A 22,852-nucleotide genomic window follows, 5' to 3' on the forward strand; every position below is an offset into this window, starting at 1 on the left:
GTATATAGAGGTCATATTCACGGCTTATTTTGTACGCGCGTTTCCTGGCATTTGTTATTCTAACAGATCTCATTAGTTAAAATATTGATGAAGCTCAATCCAAAAAATAGGTGTTAATATATTAGAACTATGTGGCAACGCGATGTACAAAATACGACCGCGGAAAAGCTCTAAATATCTAAAATACTTACACGGTACACCTGCCGTGTAAAATTCCCTAAACTTTTTTATTTTTACTATATCCGGTAGATCTCATACCAGATCTAATTCATTCAATTTTTTATTGTATTATTGTAACAGCTGGCCGACAACAGGTCTGGTGGAACGTTATAATTGTTATAAACGAGTATTATGACGTAAAAAAACTTAACAGGTAGGTGAAAATGTCTTTCTATTTTTTTATTACTTAAAAGGCTTTGTGTTTATTGAAAATACCTACATTCAATAAGAAATGTGTTCTTTTGTTAGTCTATCAGTATTCCATTTTTTTATTTGCATTTGTTGTATAATCATTATTTTTACTTATATTGTATCAATTTGTATTTGTAGTTTTACACGAGACTGACTTTTTATACATAGGATTTTATCTAATGATAATGATTTGGGAAATAAATAAACAACAAATATAATATTATTTTTTATTTAATCTTAAACATTTATACACTAATCCTATTTTGTGCAAAAACAAGACTTTTTACATTTTTTTGTGAAGTACCTCTGTACAGAAGACAAGATGACTGACCACAAGGCGCGACAGCGACGAACGTCGAAACGATCTGATCTTTGGATAGCGAGTAAAGTAACGAGTAGGGGTGCTGTCGGGGCTTACAAATACTCTTTATCTGCAAAAGGTACCCAAAAGATAATGTTGAAGTATGTTAATTTAATAAATAACTTAAATATCGATAGCCACTCGGTTTTGTACAATGTCAGCCATCTAATTTAGAGGGCGAGGCTTCATCGGGGGCTCATAGACGCAGCTGAGGGTTGCGCGAGCGGACGAAGTTGAGGAGCTCGTCGCTGTCCTCGCAGACGAAGGGCTTCACGTGGTGACACGCCACGTCGTGCCACTTGATGCCGTCGTTGTAGAAGTTGTTCAGGATCGCCAGGCACGACTCGTCGTTGCCCTGCGAAACAATCGCGCGATTATGCAAAACGTTACCTCGCAAGTCGTTGAACCGATACAGAGTACAGACGCGAGTAATAAATTCCTCACGCTTCAAAGATGAATCACGAAGTAAATTTCTACAAACAACTTTCAACTTTCTCGTGGTGCAATCTCTGCGATTCAAACTTCCGGGATTTTTTTACATTGCAGGGAAATACTGTCTATTGTGTAAAAGTTGATGGCGGAATTTTACTTTGTATCCGAAATGACAAAAAATGTGCCTCATACTTCAGTGGCAAGACCCATAAATCGGAAGCTAGAATACACTAGGCCATGATATTAGCTTGTGTTATAAGTACCTACTAGGTTTATATTTTCGTGTTCCACCTTCAAAACTACTATGTGAGTTTTTTTAAATTGTGTATCAATTAAATTGTGTGGCCTAATAGGCTACATTTTATAACCGACATCCAAAACAGAAACACTTTTCTATTAAAAAAATGCTTGCGTTAAATGATAAAAGTTACCTGGGCAGCTTCACGATTGTCAGGTTGGGGCTGTCCGTACCCGCCGGTGTAGGACCAGTCGCCGGTGTTGCGCTGCGTGGTGGGCCCGATCTTGGCGCCCGAGCCCGACCAGAACCACCCGTTCACGTTCGGGGGCTGCAGGTCCGGCCTGTCGCATCCCGCGAAGTTGCATTTACGGCCCGACGTCCAAATATACCGCACGTTACCGCGAGCGATCCTCTGCTTTATAAATTCGTTCTCCTGTAACGTGAAATACGTAATTAGTAACGTCATACGTTAAATTTATAATAAGTAAGCTAATGTTATGTACGACGCTCTACTAATTAGTATAATTACGCTGGCGTCTCGATCCGCTATTCGATTTGCCGCATGCCTCGGCGTTCCACGGTCTCGGTCAACGACTAGGCATTATAATAAGCAGTTGCGGTACGAACTACAATAATCAAATCGATTCAACACTCGAGAACATGCTTTACAAAGATTCTAAGGTTAGTATGCCACTGACTCCGTAATTTATAAAGATCAACGCCTCATTAATAATTAATCATTTTAGTAGAATCGCGGGGCCTACAAACACAGAAAAGATAGTCGGATAAGGTAAGTTGGAATGTCAACCTAATTGGAAAGGGAAGTTAGTATCGGCGCGTGTCCGGCACCATGGCCGTCAGAAGTGGGCGGCGGGCCGGCTGCAGCAGGAATGTGTGTCGTGCTCCACTCCACATGGCGCGCGGTCCTAGCGGCCGCGGCCGTACGGCCACACTCGTGACGCACTCTAGCTCTAGGCCATTGCACCCCTTTCATTCACGCGACGCCTTAACGCTCTATAAAGCGCATCAATCTGTAGATCCCAATAAATATTGATACCTAGTCGCTATTATAGCTTCACTCGCAGAATAAGAGGCGTCATTTGCATGTGCTGTCACGCCATTCCGGAGCTAAGAGCTATAAACGATAGACGGAGTACGCGTTCGTTGACATCTCGCAACCACTGCAGGAAATGTTTAGAGAAAACAGCATCTTCGACTAGGCATCTATTTATTTCCCACTACCCGGATGGTAATGTTGACAATAGGATATAGGCAGGCCGCGCACATCCGCGACTAGGGAATGCAATCCCGCATGAGGAACTCAATCCCGGTATTCCGCGGGATTGCCATTTTAAGTCCCGCGGGATCCCGGTATTTGCGGGATCCCGCAAATTAGTATAGAATTTTACGAATTAGTACTAAATTTGAAGGTTGAAAACAAAAAGTAAACTAAAATTAGAAATAGTACATTTTGTATTAAAAGAATACGGTATAATGACAGTAATCAAGAATTTAAGAACGTGTGTAAAGGCTTAATTAACGCGATATCGTAAGTCCTGTACCACTCGTGGCACATACAATGTTTTTCATCACACCTGTGAGGAAAAAAGAGGGAAAACAATAAAAAAAAATGCCTAATTTCGGACGTACCTACATAACAAAATTCCCTGGGTACAAATTTAAGATTTAACGTACCGCGTCGCCTACGTAAAATAACACCTTTTACGAGCAAGTGTGATGAAATAAATAGACAAATTCGGGCAAAATGCTCTTCCATGTCATTACCCCTTTCCACCATAGATGCATTTAGGCTCCGTGAAGAATTTTCGCCAGTAGGCACGTGCCCGAGCCTGTGTTCCTTGTAGTAACACGTAAGAACCACGTCGCTCTTCGATCCCGCAAATCCCGCGGGATCCCGCTTAATTTACGAGCGGGATTAATCCCGCAAATTGCATGCGGGATCCCGGTATTTCGGGATCCTGGTATCCCGGTATTGCATTCCCTATCCGCGACTAACAAACACGATTGGCACGTAAGTAACTACAGACAGAATTGTCGTTGCCTGGTAACTTGGTATTCCCACAATCATTATGCAAATGTAGCCCTGTGTTTGTTTTTTATATGCTGAACTTCTTAAAAATGATTGAATTTACGTAAATTTAACGGCCACAGAGCCCAGCCTTACAATACCTAGGTAGACTTATAGTTTATTTTTAATGAGTAAATAGACTTACAAAAAAAGGTCCGGGTTTTAATCATTATAAGTAACTGTGAAGTATAAGTTAAGGTCATCGAAGATAGATAAAAAAACAAACTTACATCGTGACACGGTCATTAAGTCGGAATGCATGATGTTCATCATCTTGTAAGCAAGATGATTCTAGTAATTTTTGGTTACGACATTCAAATTGCAGATTGTAATTGCTACAAGTTAAATATAGTTTGATACCTGGGAAAGTGAACGCATCAGCATCACGACTGACCCTGTTGCGTGATTTATTCGTATTTACGAGAGGTTTACCTAGTCGCTTATATAGCGATCTCAAGGCCCGGACAAAATCATGACTGAAAGGCAAACTGAAAGGACGACGTTCTGTGAAGAAATAATTGCGTAAACACATATACTTATGTGTGTGTGTGTGTTATGATACTCATACGAGTATCATATGACACGTATACCTACATAATGGAGTTATCTACCTAATCAATAATGTAATAGGCACCTACATATAACGCCAATCCAATCATCAACATCTCAGCCATAAGGCCCCCCCCACATCTGGCGTCTTTCGAGCGTCGGCGTCGGTCCAGCGCTATGGAAAATGACGTCGCTGCGCAGTTGCGTCGACGTTGCGTCGACGTCGGCCATAGAATTGTAGACGCCGACGCTCGAAAGACGCCAGATGTGGGGGGGCCCTAAGACGTCCACTGCTGAACATAGGCCTCCCCTTGGATCTCCATACGTGCCGGTTGGAAGCGACCCGCATCCAGCGTCTTCCGGCGACCTTAACAAGGTCGTCTGTCCATCTTGTGGGTGGACGTCCTACGCTGCGCTTGCTAAGTAGTCCGTGGTCTCCACTCGAGCACTTTTCGACCCCATCGGCCATCTTTTCTGGGTGCAATGTGGCCTGCCCATTGCCACTTCAGCTTGCTAATCCGGTGGGCTATGTCGGTGACTTTAGTTCGTCTACGGATCTCCTCATTTCTGATTCGATCACGTAGACAAACTCCGAGCATAGCCCTCTCCATACCTCGTTGAGCGACTTTGAGTTTTGAGATAAGGCCGATCCAATCCAATACTTAGATGATACCGAATATGTCGTGGGGATGGCAAAGGACCGTATATAAGTAGAAATAGCAACGAAATTCTAGTATGATAATATTGATAATCCAAGGAAAATGTGAAAAAATAGTGCAGATGCTGGTACTGAATGATAGACAGTATGAATAGCACATCTAAACCAAACCAGTGTCGAACTGACGAGATTAAGAGGTTTGGAAGAAATACTTATCGTCTGTACAGATTCTCAATCTGTAGGATAAGAGCAAGTGAATGATAATGATGCGTACCTGAGGAGTTTCTAGCGACACGGCGTCCATGCAGTGGCGACGGCAGATGTTCCTGGCGTCCAGCCAGTCCACCTCCAGGCTGCGGGTCGGCGCGTGCTCCCAACTGAAGAAGTACGAATGCAGCACACCACGCGCGTCGCGGTACGTCGAGTGCCGTACCCCTGTTAACAACGTACATAATTAATGTGGAATACGTGACATCATTACATGGATGAATACACAGGCACACGCGTTCTTATTGATGGCTAATGAAGATTTTAATTGTAACCGTGCGAATAAGTTTAGCACCATTACGACATGCTCACATTCATTAAGATTAATGCGAAGTACAGAATGGACTGGCAAATTGTGCCACAAGGAACAAAACAGTCTCAAACAACTAATACACACGTTAGGAGTTACATTGCGACATGCACGCCATGTAGGATGTGGGTAAGTAAGTTACCAGTCCGACTAACTTCATACAACAGAGCAGGTAGGTACATCTATTGAACGTCGGTGACGACACCTGAGGTATAAGTCACGTTTCGAAACAAGAGTTTAAATTCGAACGATCCTCCGCTCAAAGCTTTACACAAGCACAAGGTTACCCATTTTCGTTTATTCTCATAGTGCCATTGTTTGGGCCATTAGCTGCAGAAACAGTAATTTGTAGGTCATTATTTTCGCAAAAAGTAAATGCTACCAACCTATTACGTAAATAACCAGGCCCTTGCCCTATTAAGCTTTATAACATGCAAACGCATAAAATACGCATGTCATTAACGTGTGCAAACGTATAAATCTACGGTCAACGGTCTAACAAATTGTCCAATCAAAGAGTTCTTTCTCTACGGTTCGATAGGCCAAATAAGGCTGCCGTGGTAATAGGGGACATCGTACGTGAAATGCCTTGCAATCAAAACAAACGTATGGTCAGACCGTTCAATGAAGCGACAATCTTTCGTAACTAGAAAGTGCTTATTTCATGCCTCTCACCAACTCATCTCCAGTGCTATGCTGAGTTCGCGCGTGTTATGCATAGCTATTGCAAGTTGTCAAAAAGCACCAACACTTAGTAGCAATTGAATGGCTATTTTCGGCATAAAAGTTAGCGCTAACTAGTTGGTTACTTAAGTAATTATTTAATAATCTCTTCACACAAATTATGTAATTGAAGAGAAAGAGAATTGATGTTATTGCTTATTGATATTGACATGTCAAGCCGTGGCGCCGTGAGAAACTACCGCGCGTTACGTATTATGCGTCAGTGAATTCCCGCTTTTTACAATAGGTAGGTACAAGAATAGAACAAAAGAAGTTGTGCTACTGATGTTATCAATATCAGACAAAAGAATATGCAGATGATATCGAGCTTACGCCATTATAAGTAGTTAAAAATTTATCACATAGGTGTCTTAGGGACCTACCTAATCATAAAAATGAAGTAAACGGTTTGTTTAAAGTAAACGTAGCATAGAGACATCTAGTTTACCTACCAAAGTTTGGGTCAACTCCACAGGAGTAAATAGGAGTGGTATTTATACGACTTCGTTTAAGTACCTACTTATTTCATGAGGTCATAGGATATGGCAAAATCTACACAGGGAGCTGTATTGCTCGTTACAGTAAATATTGTGCCATAGCCGTGATAACTTGATAAGCCAAGACATTTCCTGAACTTTAATTACCTACACCCAAAGCAAACTTTGCACCCATATCTCACCAGATCTCAATTCTTTTTCCGGTGAAGTCAACAACGACGAATATTCATAATATTGAACTTGGCACCACCTGATTAAATTGACAATGTAACATTGGGCGAAAAGTTGCCGCGGTGATCTTGATGTTATACCTTACGGGTGAAGATTAAAGTTAGTCAGATGCGAAATTATAAATAAACCAAGGGAGTCCAAACTTTTTTGAAAGTCTGCAATTTGTTAGGTGGTGAAACCATGTCCCTGTCTCACTTGTCTGTATCTGAGGCCCTAACGCGAAAAAACAAAATCGAAATTTCATTATCCGCCTTTCTATCGCAAAGAACGAAAATGCGGGCGTAGTAGTATTGGAGACCACTGGGCTAAACGGTGCGTTACTTATGTAGATGTAGATATACCTACATGTAATACCTACACGTACAATTTTAACAATAAATGTGCTTCACAATATAAAGGATGTTTGTTACCTTTGTAAACGAGTTCAATGCTGATTGTAATCACAAAGTGCACTCCCACATGGCATGTCGTCACGTACAGGAGCCGAGCCCCGCATATGCCTCCGACATTGCGAAAGCGCGATTATTTCCCATAAGAACCGAACCACAAATATAATCATTACGTTGCAAAGCGTCTGGGTTTTGCAACTAAAATTATTTAAATATAAACACTGAAGGTCAAATATTTTAAAGTGAGAATTTACAAATGCATAGCATGTTAGCACAGAGATGCTAAAATGCAAACTTTCCAAACAGCAACAGATACAAAGGTCATACAAGAATAATCAACTCAAAAAGTTGGCGTTCACGGTCTAAAATCTAAAGAATGGTCGAATAGGTAATTCAGACGTTGAATCAGTAGGTAATCCAGAGATCCAGAGAGTCCCAACTCTCCCTGCCATAGCACCTGGATTGCAATCCAGTGCAGTGCGATCGCCTCCAAAATCGCTAGATACATTATTACTTTGTAATATTTACATTGATTTAATCTGAAGCTTTTCCCGAAAAGTACTTATTCGTAATTTTCGTAATTACGGTTACCAAAGCGAATAAATGGCGCTTTCAATGCAACTGTTGCAATGATACATTAAATAAAATGGATGCAAAGGCAAGAGGTCAGTCTAGCAATTGTGAAGAGCCGTAGGCGAAAAGATGACCCATTTAGATTACTTACAAGATCTGTTATTTTATTACGATTACAATTTAATTAATACCCCTTGGTATTTAGGTAATTGATCGCATATAGAAGCAGCTTGTAGCAGTAATTAATAGAGGTACCTTATATTGTATGGGTCTACTCCTTCTAGCCATTCTTAATGCCCTTTAGGGTTTAGGATGCAAACAAGAACAAGTAAGTGCTAAAATGAGGAGGATATCACCAGGAGCCGTAGACGCTACTATTTAGCTTCGAAGTCTTCGAACGTAGTTAAATTTTTTTCTTAAGTAAGTATTAGTTAGCGATGTAACTATGTATGTAAATTAAAAATATTAATTACGAGTAGGTAAGTAAGCGATAATACCGTATGAAGAGTTCGTGACTCCACATGAACGAGGACCCAGCATTACCTCAAGCAATTAAAGACAAGGTGAACAGCTAGTTACTTGCTGGGATGGGAATAGTCTATGAGATTATTGACCGAAGATGTTGCAAGCAGCTCTTATAGTAAATTAAATACCAGCCACATTGTCAGTGAGACGTTTAAGGCTTACAAGTCTTAAGATTCAATGCTGTGATGACCTGACTTTACATTCCTTAGTCAGCTTAGTCCTTACTCGATATGAGAGTTTATTTTTGCATAGGTTATAGGTTAAAAATGGTTAAAAGCGAGTAAATTATCGAAAATAGCTGAAGCTGAACACACTTTCGAAACCGAAATTGCCCAAGCTAAAACGGAGATGCTTCGCTCGCGTTTCGCACTCGCTCGGTCGTTCAATAAAAGTAATGGACTGATGCATGTCGCCGTACCACCGGCTTCAACATTATCATCATCATCATCCAGCCTATTTCAGGAAAAATAAAATACTGTTTGGAAGGAACGATCAATAGATTTGTTCGGTTACTTATTGAAGGCCATCCTATACGAATTTATGTACTTACGAGTAGGTACATAGGTCGCGTGTTCGGTGATCAGGGTAAAAGTTTTCGTGCCATGAAGTACACTTGCACGAGGTATATATAAGGTAAGACTTTTTCAGTATTTTCACAAATAGAACTTAATTATAATCGTATCAACCTGTTAGTAGGTCCGTGCCAGGTATCCTTAACACATTCAGTGCCGAAAACCCGACTACCCTAGTAGCATTTTCGTTGGGGCCCACGGTGCCAACGGTAGGGAAAACGTTGGGATGAGGTTCGTTCCGTAGCCAACATTAATTTTGTATTGGCCCACCATCGCATTTACCAACATTCGCTGTGGCACAGATGCCCAACAATGGGCCTTTGTGTATTTTGGTACCGTTGGCTAAACAACGATAATATTCGTTGGCCCAATGATGACATATATCGCTATTACCAACATTGGCAGTGGCAGTGATGCCCAACAATGGGCCTTTGTGTATTTTGCTACCGTTCGCTAAACAACGGTAACATTCGTTGGCCCAATGGTGACGAATACCGCATTTACCAACATTGGCTGTGGCATGGATGCCCAACAATGGGCCTTTGTGTATTTTGGTAACGTTGGCTAGTCAACGATATCATCCGATGGCCCAATGATGACAAATATCGCATTTACCAACATTGGCTGTGGCACTGATGCCCAACAATGGGCCTTTGTTTATTTTGGTAACGTTGGCTAATCGACGATATAATCCGATGGCCCAATGACGACAAATATCGCATTTACCAACATTGGCTGTAGCATTGATGCCCAACAATGGGCCTTTGTGTATTTTGGTAACGTTGGCTAATCAACGATATCATCCGATGGCCCAATGATGACAAAAATCGCATTTACCCACATTGGCTGTGGCACGGATGCCCAACAATGGGCCTTTGTTTATTTTGGTAACGTTGGCTAATCAACGATATCATCCGATGGCCCAATGACGACAAATATCGCATTTACCAACATTGGCTGTAGCATTGATGCCCAACAATGGGCCTTTGTTTATTTTGGTGACGTTGGCTAATCAACGATATCATCCGATGGCCCAATGACGACAAATATTGCATTTTCCAACATTGGCTGTAGCATTGATGCCCAACAATGGGCCTTTGTGTATTTTGGTAACGTTGGCTAATCAACGATATCATCCAATGGCCCAATGATGACAAATATCGCATTTACCAACATTGGCTGTGGCACTGATGCCCAACAATGGGCCTTTGTTTATTTTGGTAACGTTGGCTAATCAACGATATCATCCGATGGCCCAATGACGACAAATATCGCATTTACCAACATTGGCTGTAGCATTGATGCCCAACAATGGGCCTTTGTTTATTTTGGTGACGTTGGCTAATCAACGATATCATCCGATGGCCCAATGACGACAAATATTGCATTTTCCAACATTGGCTGTAGCATTGATGCCCAACAATGGGCCTTTGTGTATTTTGGTAACGTTGGCTAATCAACGATATCATCCAATGGCCCAATGATGACAAATATCGCATTTACCAACATTGGCTGTGGCACTGATGCCCAACAATGGGCCTTTGTTTATTTTGGTAACGTTGGCTAATCAACGATATCATCCGATGGCCCAATGACGACAAATATCGCATTTACCAACATCGGCTGTAGCATTGATGCCCAACAATGGGCCTTTGTTTATTTTGGTGACGTTGGCTAATCAACGATATCATCCGATGGCCCAATGACGACAAATATTGCATTTTCGAACATTGGCTGTAGCATTGATGCCCAACAATGGGCCTTTGTGTATTTTGGTAACGTTGGCTAATCAACGATATCATCCAATGGCCCAATGATGACAAATATCGCATTTACCAACATTGGCTGTGGCACTGATGCCCAACAATGGGCCTTTGTTTATTTTGGTAACGTTGGCTAATCGGCGATATAATAAGCGATGCTCATGGATCTAGACGGTGGCTAGACCATTGTTTGGTGACTGAGACTGCACTGAAGTCTGTTATGAATGTGTATGTTGACTATAACACAGTTTGGTCCGATCATTTTCCGTTATGTTTACGAATTAATTTAGGTGTTATTAGACAGAAAAATGATCCTAATACATTTGATTGTAATAATCTTAAGGTTAAATGGGGGCACAGAAATGCGCATCAGATTAGCCATTATACAATGCTTTGTAATGATTTATTAAATTCAATTGACTTTCCACATGAAATGAGTGAATGTTGTAGGTCAAATATTTGTATGAATGAGGGGCACAAAAGTGACATTTCTCGTATATATTTGAGTATCGTGACTGCTCTCAGACAGGCTGCTATGCTAAGTTATCGTGGTAGTGATCCCAAAAGAAAAAAGGCGAAGTGTGTTATTGGATGGAATAGGCACGTAGGTGAGGCACACAGGCAGGCTAGACTAGCCTTCAAGGTGTGGGATGAATCCGGTAAACCTTCGACGGGTCGGTTATATGAGGCGATGTGTGCAAGCCGTAGAATATTTAAGTCAAGATTAAGGTGGTGTCAAAACCATCAAGATCAAATTAAAATGGACAAACTTGCATTACATCACTCAAGGAATGACTTTCGGAGTTTCTGGAAAACGACTAATAAATTAAACCCTGCGCCTGGCTTGCCTGTGAGCATGAATGGTGTGACCGACCCTGTAGAAATAGCTACTTTATTTAAAAACCATTTTGCGGTGAAGTCACCACTCGGACCGTCCACGTCGATGCTTGACACTGAGATTAAATCTGATGACCCAGTTCTCGAAATTTCGGCTAAAGATGTGGCACAAGTGCTCAAACAGATGTCTAGAGGAAAGTCACCCGGTCACGATGGTCTCAGTGTTGAGCATCTTCGTTACGCCGGGCCGCATTTGCCCAGAGTGCTTGCAATGTTTTATTCGCTATGTCTCCGCCACTCATATTTGCCTATGGAATTAATGAGAACTATTGTAGTGCCTATAGTAAAGAGTAAGGTGGGGGATATATCGGATAAGAGTAACTATAGGCCTATTTCCTTAGCGACTATTCTGGCTAAGGTTCTTGACGGCTTGCTTAATGTTCAGTTGGATAAATATCTGACAGTCCATGACAATCAGTTTGGGTTCAAACCCGGATTGTCTACTGAGTCCGCCATACTGAGCCTTAAGCATGTCGTTAGGTACTATACCACACGGAAAACACCTGTTTACGCCTTATTCCTCGACTTATCTAAGGCTTTTGACTTAGTAAGTTATGATCTGTTATGGAAAAAGCTTGGAGAGTCTAACGTGCCTGTTAGAGTAATGAATATTTTTAAATATTGGTATAATAACCAAATAAATAATGTTCGGTGGGCCGATAAGCTCTCCGAGCCTTACAGGTTACAGTGTGGGGTCAGACAGGGTGGGTTGACTTCACCGAAGTTGTTCAATGTATATGTGAACGCGCTGATCGTCGCGCTCAGCAGCCAACATGTCGGCTGCCACATAGATGGCGTGTGTGTTAATAACCTAAGCTACGCGGACGACATGGCGCTGCTGAGCGCGTCGGTCTGCGGGTTAAGGAGACTGCTTCGGATATGTGAAGACTATGCATCTACTCACGGTTTGATATATAACTCTAAAAAGAGTGAAGTAATGGTTTTCAGGTCTGGAACTCGTTTACCAGAAAATGTGCCTCCAATTAGGTTGAATGGGGTCGAACTTAGCCATGTAAGGCAATTTAAATACCTAGGTCACCTGCTCACGGACAATTTGATGGATGACGCTGACATCGAGAGGGAGCGTAGGGCGCTGGCAGTCAGGGCGAATATGCTAGCTCGTAGATTTGTGCGATGCACGAGAGAGGTCAAAGTGACTCTTTTCCGAGCTTACTGTACCTCATTGTATACGTGCACTCTATGGGCTCATCACACACGCAAATCTCTCAGCGCCCTACGCGTCCAATATAATGATGCGTTCAGGGTGATGTTGGGGTTGCCGCGCCACTGCAGTGCATCGGGCATGTTCGCGGAGGCGCGCACCGCGTGCTTCTTCACCACTCTGCGCAGGCGGTGCGCGTCCTTGCTCTGCAGAGTGCGTGCTAGCCCCAACACCATCTTGGACATGATCTCCAGCAGGTTTGATTGCCCTTACATGAACCACTGCATGTCAATACATGTAAATAGTAATGTAAAGTAAGGTTATGTATATAGTATTATTAGGTAGTATTATATTTTTTATTTTATTTTGGATTTTATTAGTAACATGTTATTTATGAATTCATCTGACTGTGCCTAATTTGAAATTCTTGACATTTTTATTATTTTTATTATTTTGACTTTTTATATTTTAATTTATTTGACAACGATTTTACAATATTTTAATGAATTTTTCTAATTTAAGTAACTTATTATTTTTAACTGAACAATTTTATATTTTAAATGTGATTTCGTTATTTTATTTTTATAAATGTCAGGAATGTTCAAATATTTCAAAATTTTTATTGTTTATTATTTTATTGTTAATCCTATGGAAATTGTAATTTAATCCTATGTAATTTGTAATGCGATGTGTTGGACCTATGATGTCTTAAATAAACGGATTTATTATTATTATTATTATAATCCGATGGCCCAATGACGACAAATATCGCATTTACCAACATTGGCTGTAGCATTGATGCCCAACAATGGGCCTTTGTTTATTTTGGTAACGTTGGCTAATCAACGATATCATACGATGGCCCAATGACGACAAATATCACATTTACCAACATTGGCTGTACCATTGATGCCCAACAATGGGCCTTTGTGTATTTTGGTAACGTTGGCTAATCAACGATATCATCCGATGGCCCAATGATGACAAAAATCGCATTTACCAACATTAGCTGTGGCACTGATGCCCAACAATGGGCCTTTGTTTATTTTGGTAACGTTGGCTAATCAACGATATCATCCGATGGCCCAATGATGACAAATATCGTAATTACCAACATTGGCTGTGGCACTGACGCCTAACAATGGGCCTTTGTGTATTTTGGTACCGGTGGCTAAACAACGACAACATTCGTTGGCCCAGTGAGCACGAATATCGCATTTACCAACATTGGCTGTGTTACTGATGCCCAACAATACCAGTTGAGTTTGCTTGTGGCGTCACTAGATGGCGTTACTGTCTCCAAACATCGAAGTTATAGTTATTTTCTCGATTATTCCGGATATAATCATAATATTTTTTAAAAGTAACTTATAAATCTAATAGCTATAACTATAAAATTTACACATAAATTTAAAAAATTGAATTTTTCCAACATTTTCTCAATTTAAATCTCAAAAAACATAAATCTCGCTTACGAAGTTTCGAAGTGCGGTTAGTATATATACAAATTAGAGTGTATAGTAAGTGTACTTGCTTCGGCAGTACATATACTAAAATTGGAACGATATAGAGAAGATTAACAACAACTGCTGCCTAGGGCCTTCATGTGGATACAACCAATGCCTACCGTAGTGTAATTGTAATATTTATCAGCAAAGGCCCAACGTCGTATTACACAACCACTTAACGTAGGGTAACTGTAGGACTCGTAAACAAAAGCCCATTACATAATAGACTGTAGGGCACACTATAAATTACACAACTATTTACCTACGGTAGTATTGTAAGAATCCTACACAAGGCCCAACGTTAAAGTTACAATGTTGGCCCTTTGTGGGACAAGCTGTGTTGGGCCTTCAACCTGGTGCACGACTACCTACCGACCTACCTGACTTGCCGTTGGCTAATTGTTGAATTTGCAAACAGAAGCACAACGAAAAAATTGCACTTTTTTATTTTTTTGCAGTTGGCCTTACAGCAAGCCATACGGCCAAATGTAACAATTAACCAACCATCAAACAAATGTGTATAGGCCCAACCACGGCCCAACCAAAACCACCACCGTTGAATAATTGTATGATTTATTTAAATAGGCCCAACGAAAAAATTACTCTAATGGCCCTCTGTTGGGAATCTTCGGGAGGGCCTTTGTCGAGGGCCCTCCAGCAAATCGTACGGCCAAATGTAACAATTAACCAACCATCAAAAAAATGTGTATAGGCCCAACCACGGCCCAACCAAAACCACCACCGTTGAATAATTGTATGATTAATTTAAATAGGCCCAACGAAAAAATTACTCTTATGGCCCTCTGTTGGGAATCTTCGGGAGGGCCTTTGTCGAGGGCCCTCCAGCAAATCGTACGGCCAAATATAACGGTTGCCCAACTAATACGTAAACAAAGGCCCAACATAATCCCTACAAGAAAATGCTATTAGGGTATCGGGTATTTTAAGATTTCGTTCCCAGGCCGGACGACCCGATAGTCGGGATCGTGGTACTACTGCTTTATATGACGAAATAGATGTGGCCTGGCGCGGACCTCTTGTTTGGCTAGGTGGCAATGAATGTGTAAGCGTAAATTATTCGAAACTGCAACCCTCAGATCGAACACTGTAGCGCTGCAGGGCTTACCGGGATAAGAACCTAATAGATTCAACCAGTCGACCGCCCAAAGATAAGGAAAAGGTCCTTAGTGATCCTTGTATTGTTTAGCAGCTCTACATCTAATTTATAATGTTAACTTTTATTTTCCTATACATGTATTGAATACAGTTCTATTTTATATCCAAGTAGGTAATAAAAGGGAGTACCTAACGATTTTTAACAGTACTGTACTTACTATTCGCGCAACTCCTGGGGTCCGGTAGAGCAAGTCTCCTCTGGGCATCGACGACACATAGAACGGCGAGCAGCGCCGCGGCCGCCAGGCAGGAGTGCCGGCTCATCTGAACAGAACAACATTTAGTTAGACGCTATCGGAGAAAATAGACACTCGGGCTCGACCTACGGCCTCAAACGTTGAGAAATTATGCAATGTTGGGATATTGGATGTCTATCACAAGTTGTCCAGGCAACCCGTTAAGCCCGATGCCCGTTAGGTTTAATTACCAGACCAAATAATTTACATATTCAATTATCTAGTACTAGTCGTACTAAATATATAATCTATTCGTACAACACACGGGACATACGAATGAACGTTGAGAACGGTAATGTAAAAGAAGATGGGAGCACCTACACTACAACTTTTCTTAAATTAATCTGGAGGCCTCCCGCGAAAACCGAAATTCGCAAATTGCGGGGATCTTTCTCTTTGAATACCTACTCCAATGAAGGCGTAATAACAGTAATAACAAAAAGATGCCCGCAACTTGCTATCTTCGATTTTCGCTCTGTTTCTCCCCTTTTTTAGTTGCAAAAATATGTACCGTCATAAAAACTACCTACTACTATCATGTATGCAGGGGTGCTAAGCTAGTAGTTTTACTGACTGTAACTATCCTATTAAATTGGAATTGATTATGATTAGAAACGCAGTATGTCTAAACGTCACGCGAAATTGGTCTTAGCGCACGAAAGCTCTTATAATTACATAAAGCGCTTATTCGCAAAACATACTTAACTATTAGTATTACTAGTAATACCGGTTCGCTAATTCCGTTTGAAGATGCCTTAAGCCCTACCCTATTGCGCGGCAGAATCCAGCAGACATATCTAATACTAATCTCAAAACGTTAGTTACACTGTGAGTTCACTTTTGACCCTAAATACATGTAACGTAAGGACTGTCTAAATTCTTATCTATCTATTCGTATAGCGCCCCGACTGGGAAGCTTCAACAAATGCCCCGGGCTTGTATTGCAGGAAGCATTATTATAGCAATGATCGTACATTTCCCAGCATTTTTGGTGCAGCAGAGTGGTGTTAACGGAATTGGTATAGATAATTTCAACTGAAATGGTAAATTAAGGTTAATATTAACGTAATTAACGCTAATTAATCATTAGGGTTGAAATTATTTATACCAATTCCGTTAACACCACTCCGCTGTACCAAAAATGCTGGAAAATGTACGATGTCTGATTATTAGCTTTCTGTTGCTAGATAATATTTTGGTGGATCTTACATGTTTTAACATGTTAATTAAAGCTTATTAAACATGACTCCGTATGTGGCATTAAAAAACATAATTTTATCTTAATGACAGGGGGCGATTAGATATGCAAATGCAATGTTAGGTAAATGCTTAAATACGTTAAATGCCTTTTACATTCTGCAAAAATCAGTGAAGATAATATTAGTTTACTTGCGAATAACATAATGCAAATGGCCTCACAAAAGCTTGAAACCATCTTGGTCTTGAGCAAATAGGTACGTAATATGTATGTTGTGAGTGAATGGGTTCTTATGTTGATTCTAGACTCAACATAATTAATTAATCGATGCTCTCTACATAGAGAAAGTTGTCTGGAAGAAATAGCTTCTTAACGTTAAGACCGCCTGTTTTATTTTGCCTAAAATTAAGTTTAGAAATTTGAACGAAGAACCGAGCTAAGGGACCAGTAAAGTCACGAACACAGAAAATATGGATACCTAGGTAAAGTACGTCCTATTGCACTCCGTGGCACGGGCCAAGGGTTGCTCGCACCGCACTTGACGCCGCCCAATAGTGTCACCAAGCATTCCGCACCGACGAAAGTAGCTAGTGAGCCACCGGGCCGTATTTATCAACCTACGAATTCGCTTTCTTTTATTTATGTAGACTTCGACTGCCTGAGGACAATCGATACGTGAGATGAATTTATTTTGTTGTATTTGTGAAAGCAAAACCCGCCTTGCTGACCTCCTTGCTGCCAGTTAAACGTTTGCGTGAAATGGTGCCCAGCGCGAGAAATCGTCGATTTGGGACGCATTTTACGGTAACGGAAAGCTGCGTTTCTGATTCATTCTTCTCGTCACAATGTTTACAGAGTGGTGTTACAGCGACGCTAACTATTAGGTAATAGACAGTTGGTAATAGCATAATCGCAACAGGACCTCATTACCTATCTATTATGTTTTGTGGTTTTGTTAAATACCTATCCCTACGAAAAAGTTATGGTTGCGTACCTACGAGTAAATAAGTGTTTAACTGAATACATAGTAAGGTAGAGGTTATTAACTTTAAGCATTCAATGATATAGGGTTAAATAACTAAATAATTGATCGTTATAAGAAAAGTCATTGGCTCCAAAATTCTTATGGGAAAGTCATCAAGCACTGCATCATTAGGTACTTTAACTACGTTGAAGGCGCCAATTAAAATATTATCCTACGAATCTATGCCTACTCTTTTAATTGTCCATTTATTTAAACCGGGTTTTAAACGGTGTAATGATGTTTTAACTCGTAAGGATTAATCTTATTTAATAAAAATTACACTTCATGCGAATTAAAGATCAACTGACACAAATTACAGTACGAAAACAATAAACAAATGTTGCAGTTGCAGCAGAGTGCTCAACTGTTAAAACAAAATAAACATTATCGCTTAAAGTCACATCCAAGAAAAAAATGTTTGCCTTTAAAAATATTTGTGTATCACCTTGTGCTGTCCGTTTAACACACACGTCCAATGCTTATTTTGAAAAAAAAAAAAACTGAATTTATTTTCGTGTCACGATTTTGAGTAAAGAGACTGCGCAGATGCGCGCGGGCGCTGCAATACCTCGGTGGTGGTGCGTGTGCGGGCGACGGTGAAGCTGGGACTTGGATGCGCGGCGCGGTGGCAGGTGCAGTAAACACGCGTGTGCGAAGCGCGGTGATGTCGGAGGGACTGGCGCAGGCGCAGGTCTCTTCTCTAATTAAGCCTCCGCCCCATTCATTCACTTTCACTTCCAATATGAGAAAAGTCTCGTCCGCAACGCGCCGCGCCTCTGTCACTCGGGACACAGAGACCTTCGGAGGTCACAGCCGGAAACAAATGAGGTTACATAACAAACCCGTAACCTGTACCCACTTTTGTAACTGCAATTTGGGCTTCGATATCCATATAGACATAGTGCGTAACCGTGTATGATAACTTCCTTTCTATGGGCGACTATGGGCACCACAGCGTGATGCAGGCAAGCGTAAAGTTGGGCATTGGGCAAGTTCCTTAGTAGGCGCAGGAAAAACAAATAATAGGCATTACAGCAAATTGGACATGATGGGGAAAATTATGTGATAATTTTAATATTTTTAAGTAGGTATTGGCTAACGGAGACTGTTCGATGCTATCCGACGCAGGTACTAAGTAGGTATATACTCGTACCTACAATCAGAAGAGGTCAAAATGATTTCCACATGGTTTTACATCCTGTATCCGTTCTTTCTGCATGCATTCTTTCGGAGCGTGTTTTTTCTTAAAATATCTTACCCACTTAATCTTAACACGTTCGCGGACGCTCAGTCACACCAGTTGGACACCTAAATTTTGTATGGAAATATTGGGACTGTTATAGCATTCCTGTCACTACAAATATATCTTTTAGGTTTGTATATGACGCGTAATGCTATGCAAGGCGAATGCTATGCAATCCGCGTCAATATGAAGCATATTTTTTATACGCTATGTGACAACAAATGCTATACAATTCGGATGCATAAGCATGTCTGTCACATGACGTAGTCAATATGGGATTTTATATGACATCGCATGTTATAGCATTCATACATCGTGCTCGATGGACTTGATGGCTGAGACTTCTGACTTCCTAAGGGCGCGATTTTTGCTCTAAAGACTCATTTGCTGACCTCTTCAAACAATTTTCTTCTTCTGTTTTGTTCCCTCTTTGCTTATCATTGTAATATTGAGTCCATCTCATACATGCCCCATGCCAAGCACGTTCGCTGTTCATTCGACCTCAAATTATGTGATACTACCTACAAATTATGCGTTGGAGACCGGCTCTAATCTAAAGGCCCAGTCATGGGTCTCATAGCATGTTGTAGAGAGCCGAGTTGCAATGTTGAGCTCTCTTAAAATAAGAGGTTTGTTCTTCTAGCTGCCCAAGGTATACGCAGCATTTTACGCCAACACTACTTCTCAAAAGTGTCAATATGTACCGCATTACACTTTTTCAGTTCCCTGTAACGCACCGCCGCGTTAAGTTCTGGACGTAAAGCGTCCACCACTTTTCCTGCCAAGCGATGATTCACCCAACTTTATATTCTTTTTCGGATGCATCTGCACCAAATACAAGGCATGAAATATACACAGAATGATACCACAAATGCGTGTCATAAGGTGCTTACCTTGTGGGAGGTGATCATCGAGCGCCAACAGGCTATAATTCACAATTATATGACCAAAACTATGACTAGTAACGTAATTATTTCAATAATAGGTATACACATTCATGCCTCACTTTTTCACATTAATCGTTATCAAAATTTTACTGTAGTGTAATTAACAGCAAGTAAACACGTTTGTTTATTAAAACACAATGAAAAACTTAAAGAAATTGTAAGAAAAACATTAATTACGATTTTATAAAAATACGTCAAAATCGCTATCGCGCACGAAATTGACCCAAATTACATGTGTCCACTCCCAGACGCACCTGCCGGGCTACTAAGGGAGCTGCCATACAAAGACGAATGCTATAGCATTCGCGTCACAGAAAGGGGGGCGAATTTGGAGACGTCACAGGATAATTTTTAACTTCGATAAAACTATGTAATATGGCAGTACGCATTATTTGACTCTGGTGACTGGTAGAGGAAAAGTTGATGAATAATATTATACTGTGGTTAAGCGGATTGATAAGCATTTCAACGAAGAAATTTAAAAAGAATAACGGATGCAATAGCAGGCGCGTCACCAGGAGGAGTACAAAAACGGATGCTATGCAATCCGCGTCCGCGAACGTGTTAAATAGTTTTTGAACACCCCTATTTGTTATGAAAAACCTATGTTGCAGGCTATCCAACTACACTACACCAGAGGATTAAAGCTAAATAAAAATTCACCCCACTTTATTTGTAAGGGAGGCATCCTAATTTTTGTTTCTAGTGACCTTTTTCCACTTGGTCGGCATGATTGATGACAATTGTCAAAATGACAGATTATACTTCGTTTTTTTTAGCATTAGAAATTAGGTTAACAATCTTGATGTGTCTTTTAATTGAAAAACACATTTTAAAAATAAGTTACGGCAAATATGTAACAAATTATGAATCTAATACGATCATTTATATTCTTCTGCTTTCATAAGTGATAGTTATTGATTTTTTAAAAGTGTTTTTCAATTAAAAGACGTGCCGAGATCGCTTACCTTCTTTCAAGTTCTTTCTAATGCTAAAAAAAACGAACTATAGGTAATTGAGGCTTGTATCGCGTTTATGAATAACGCCATATACCTAGTTAGTTAGTCTTCCAATTCCAACAGCAAATCTTACTTTGTTAGGAACACATTTTAGTTTTAATGATCTTAAACTTACCTATTGCAGATCTAAGGAATTGTTGTGTTTCGTCCGTACCTACCATGTCCATATGTCGCAACAAAAGTCCATTTGCAAATTTCAAAATTAACGTTATTTGTAAATCTGCTTACAAATAACCTATATACCTACCACTAATCTATAAAAATAGCTACTCGATATAATTGAGGTCAGTGAATGACTATTTAGGAGATGAGCAGAATTCTTGACCTCGTGACGACACTTGTTAGTACCCATACGGCGAGGCTAGCGGGAGTGATTAGTTAGTTTGACCATGATTCAGCGAAGCCCCGATATTCGAACGTGCACTTCTATTATATATAAAGACTCTATTACGACTACCGGCTCAGTTGTTTACAGTTCGTGATGGTTCCGGACGGTCGCAATGAGATATTTCACTTCCTTTAGATATGCTTGATTCGGAGCGTAGCTGGCTGAATGGTGGCTGGTAGGTATGTAATTAGAAGTCGAAACTCACTTGAGTAAAAAAATAGGCAATAAAGGGTACTATTTTTTATACTATATTTCAATTAAATCGTAAATAATCGTAATGTTTATTGTGGAAATGCAGGTAGCAGCATGCTGTGCACCTGAGCATCGGCAACGGCAGGGGCCGGGTTATTTATATGTATATTTATTTAATATATATATATATATATTTCGGGGATCTCGGAGAGGGCTCTAACGAGTTCGATGAAATTTCCTATAAGGGGGTTTTCGGGGGCGATATATCTATCTACTTAGCTAGGTCTTAACTCTGGGAAAACGCGCATTTTTGAGTTTCATATATGTTCTTTGGAGGGCTATGATGGTTATGTCACCATATCATTAATCATTTAATGCATGATATGACGACTATCTGATAAATGATATAATTCGGTAAAAAGTCGCGAGGATAACGTATAAGTGGCTAATGATAGCGTGATATGTACTCTTAATTTCTTATTTTATGAATTCACTGAGCGAGACCTGTAAGGCTATGATGGTCGACTGGATAAATGATATGGCTGTATAAATGATGATAAAACTGACATTTTATCCAGTTTTTATTGATTTGTCGTCTTTTCCACTTTTGACAGCGATAGTCGTTAAATGATTAACTGCATAACATGGTCGTTGGATAATATGTCATTTGTCTACATTTCCACCTTAAACTTAGTGGATAAGTGGATAAGTTAAATGATATAAATGCCACTTGTCTAGATTTATACAGTTTTATAACATTCATACCGTTTTGTCCACTTGGACAACAATACACGGTAAATGGCTACGATTGTTGGATAATTAGACATATAGTCGATTTTTGACGGCTAGCCTTTGATTAATTTATCGTAGTGCTCACTGGGTCACGATAAGCGCAGTTAAGAAGCTGTGATTAGTCTTAACTTAATTGATTCATTTGTGTTACGAAAATTAACTATGTAAATTGTATTGTTTGTATTTTATTGTACTTAAATCGTACACATATAAGTCTATAGCATTCGCTAACACACTTTCATGCATCTAACTTAAATAGAAATGGCTTAACTGTGGTAACACAATGGAATCAATTAACTTTGGACTAATTACAGGTGCTTAACTATGTACAAATTTTTTGCACTTCACTCATAAGTCATAAGTGCTCTTGTGGTATATAAGTGGTAAAATGCAATTTCTTGAAGTTAAAATATCAGTAGGTAAGTATCTGTTTTTTTTCTTAAATATAATATATACAATTTGAACTTTGAATTAAATTTGAA

The 22,852-nt window shown here is 40.1% G+C and overlaps 1 protein-coding gene and 1 long non-coding RNA gene across 2 annotated transcripts in view; one reads left to right on the plus strand and one right to left on the minus strand.

The window, feature by feature from the left end:
• Positions 1-624: 624 nt before the first annotated feature.
• Positions 625-18,381, minus strand: LOC134663626 (uncharacterized). The gene is made up of 5 exons (XM_063520043.1): positions 18,358-18,381; positions 15,490-15,595; positions 5,013-5,173; positions 1,636-1,875; positions 625-1,127 (listed from the first exon to the last, which is right to left on the minus strand). The coding sequence occupies exons 2-5, from the start codon at positions 15,593-15,595 to the stop codon at positions 969-971; spliced, it is 666 nt and encodes a 221-aa protein (XP_063376113.1). The 5' UTR covers positions 18,358-18,381; the 3' UTR covers positions 625-968.
• Positions 18,382-20,959: 2,578 nt separating this feature from the next.
• LOC134663659 (uncharacterized) overlaps positions 20,960-22,852 on the plus strand; it is an 87,805-nt gene continuing 85,912 nt past the window's right edge. Inside the window, exon 1 of the long non-coding RNA XR_010098163.1 lies at positions 20,960-20,990. This is a non-coding gene — a long non-coding RNA (uncharacterized LOC134663659). The remainder of the gene's footprint in view (positions 20,991-22,852) is intronic.

Source organism: Cydia fagiglandana, chromosome 4 (genome assembly GCF_963556715.1).
Source record: "Cydia fagiglandana chromosome 4, ilCydFagi1.1, whole genome shotgun sequence".
In the NCBI taxonomy this organism is placed as follows: domain Eukaryota; kingdom Metazoa; phylum Arthropoda; class Insecta; order Lepidoptera; family Tortricidae; genus Cydia; species Cydia fagiglandana.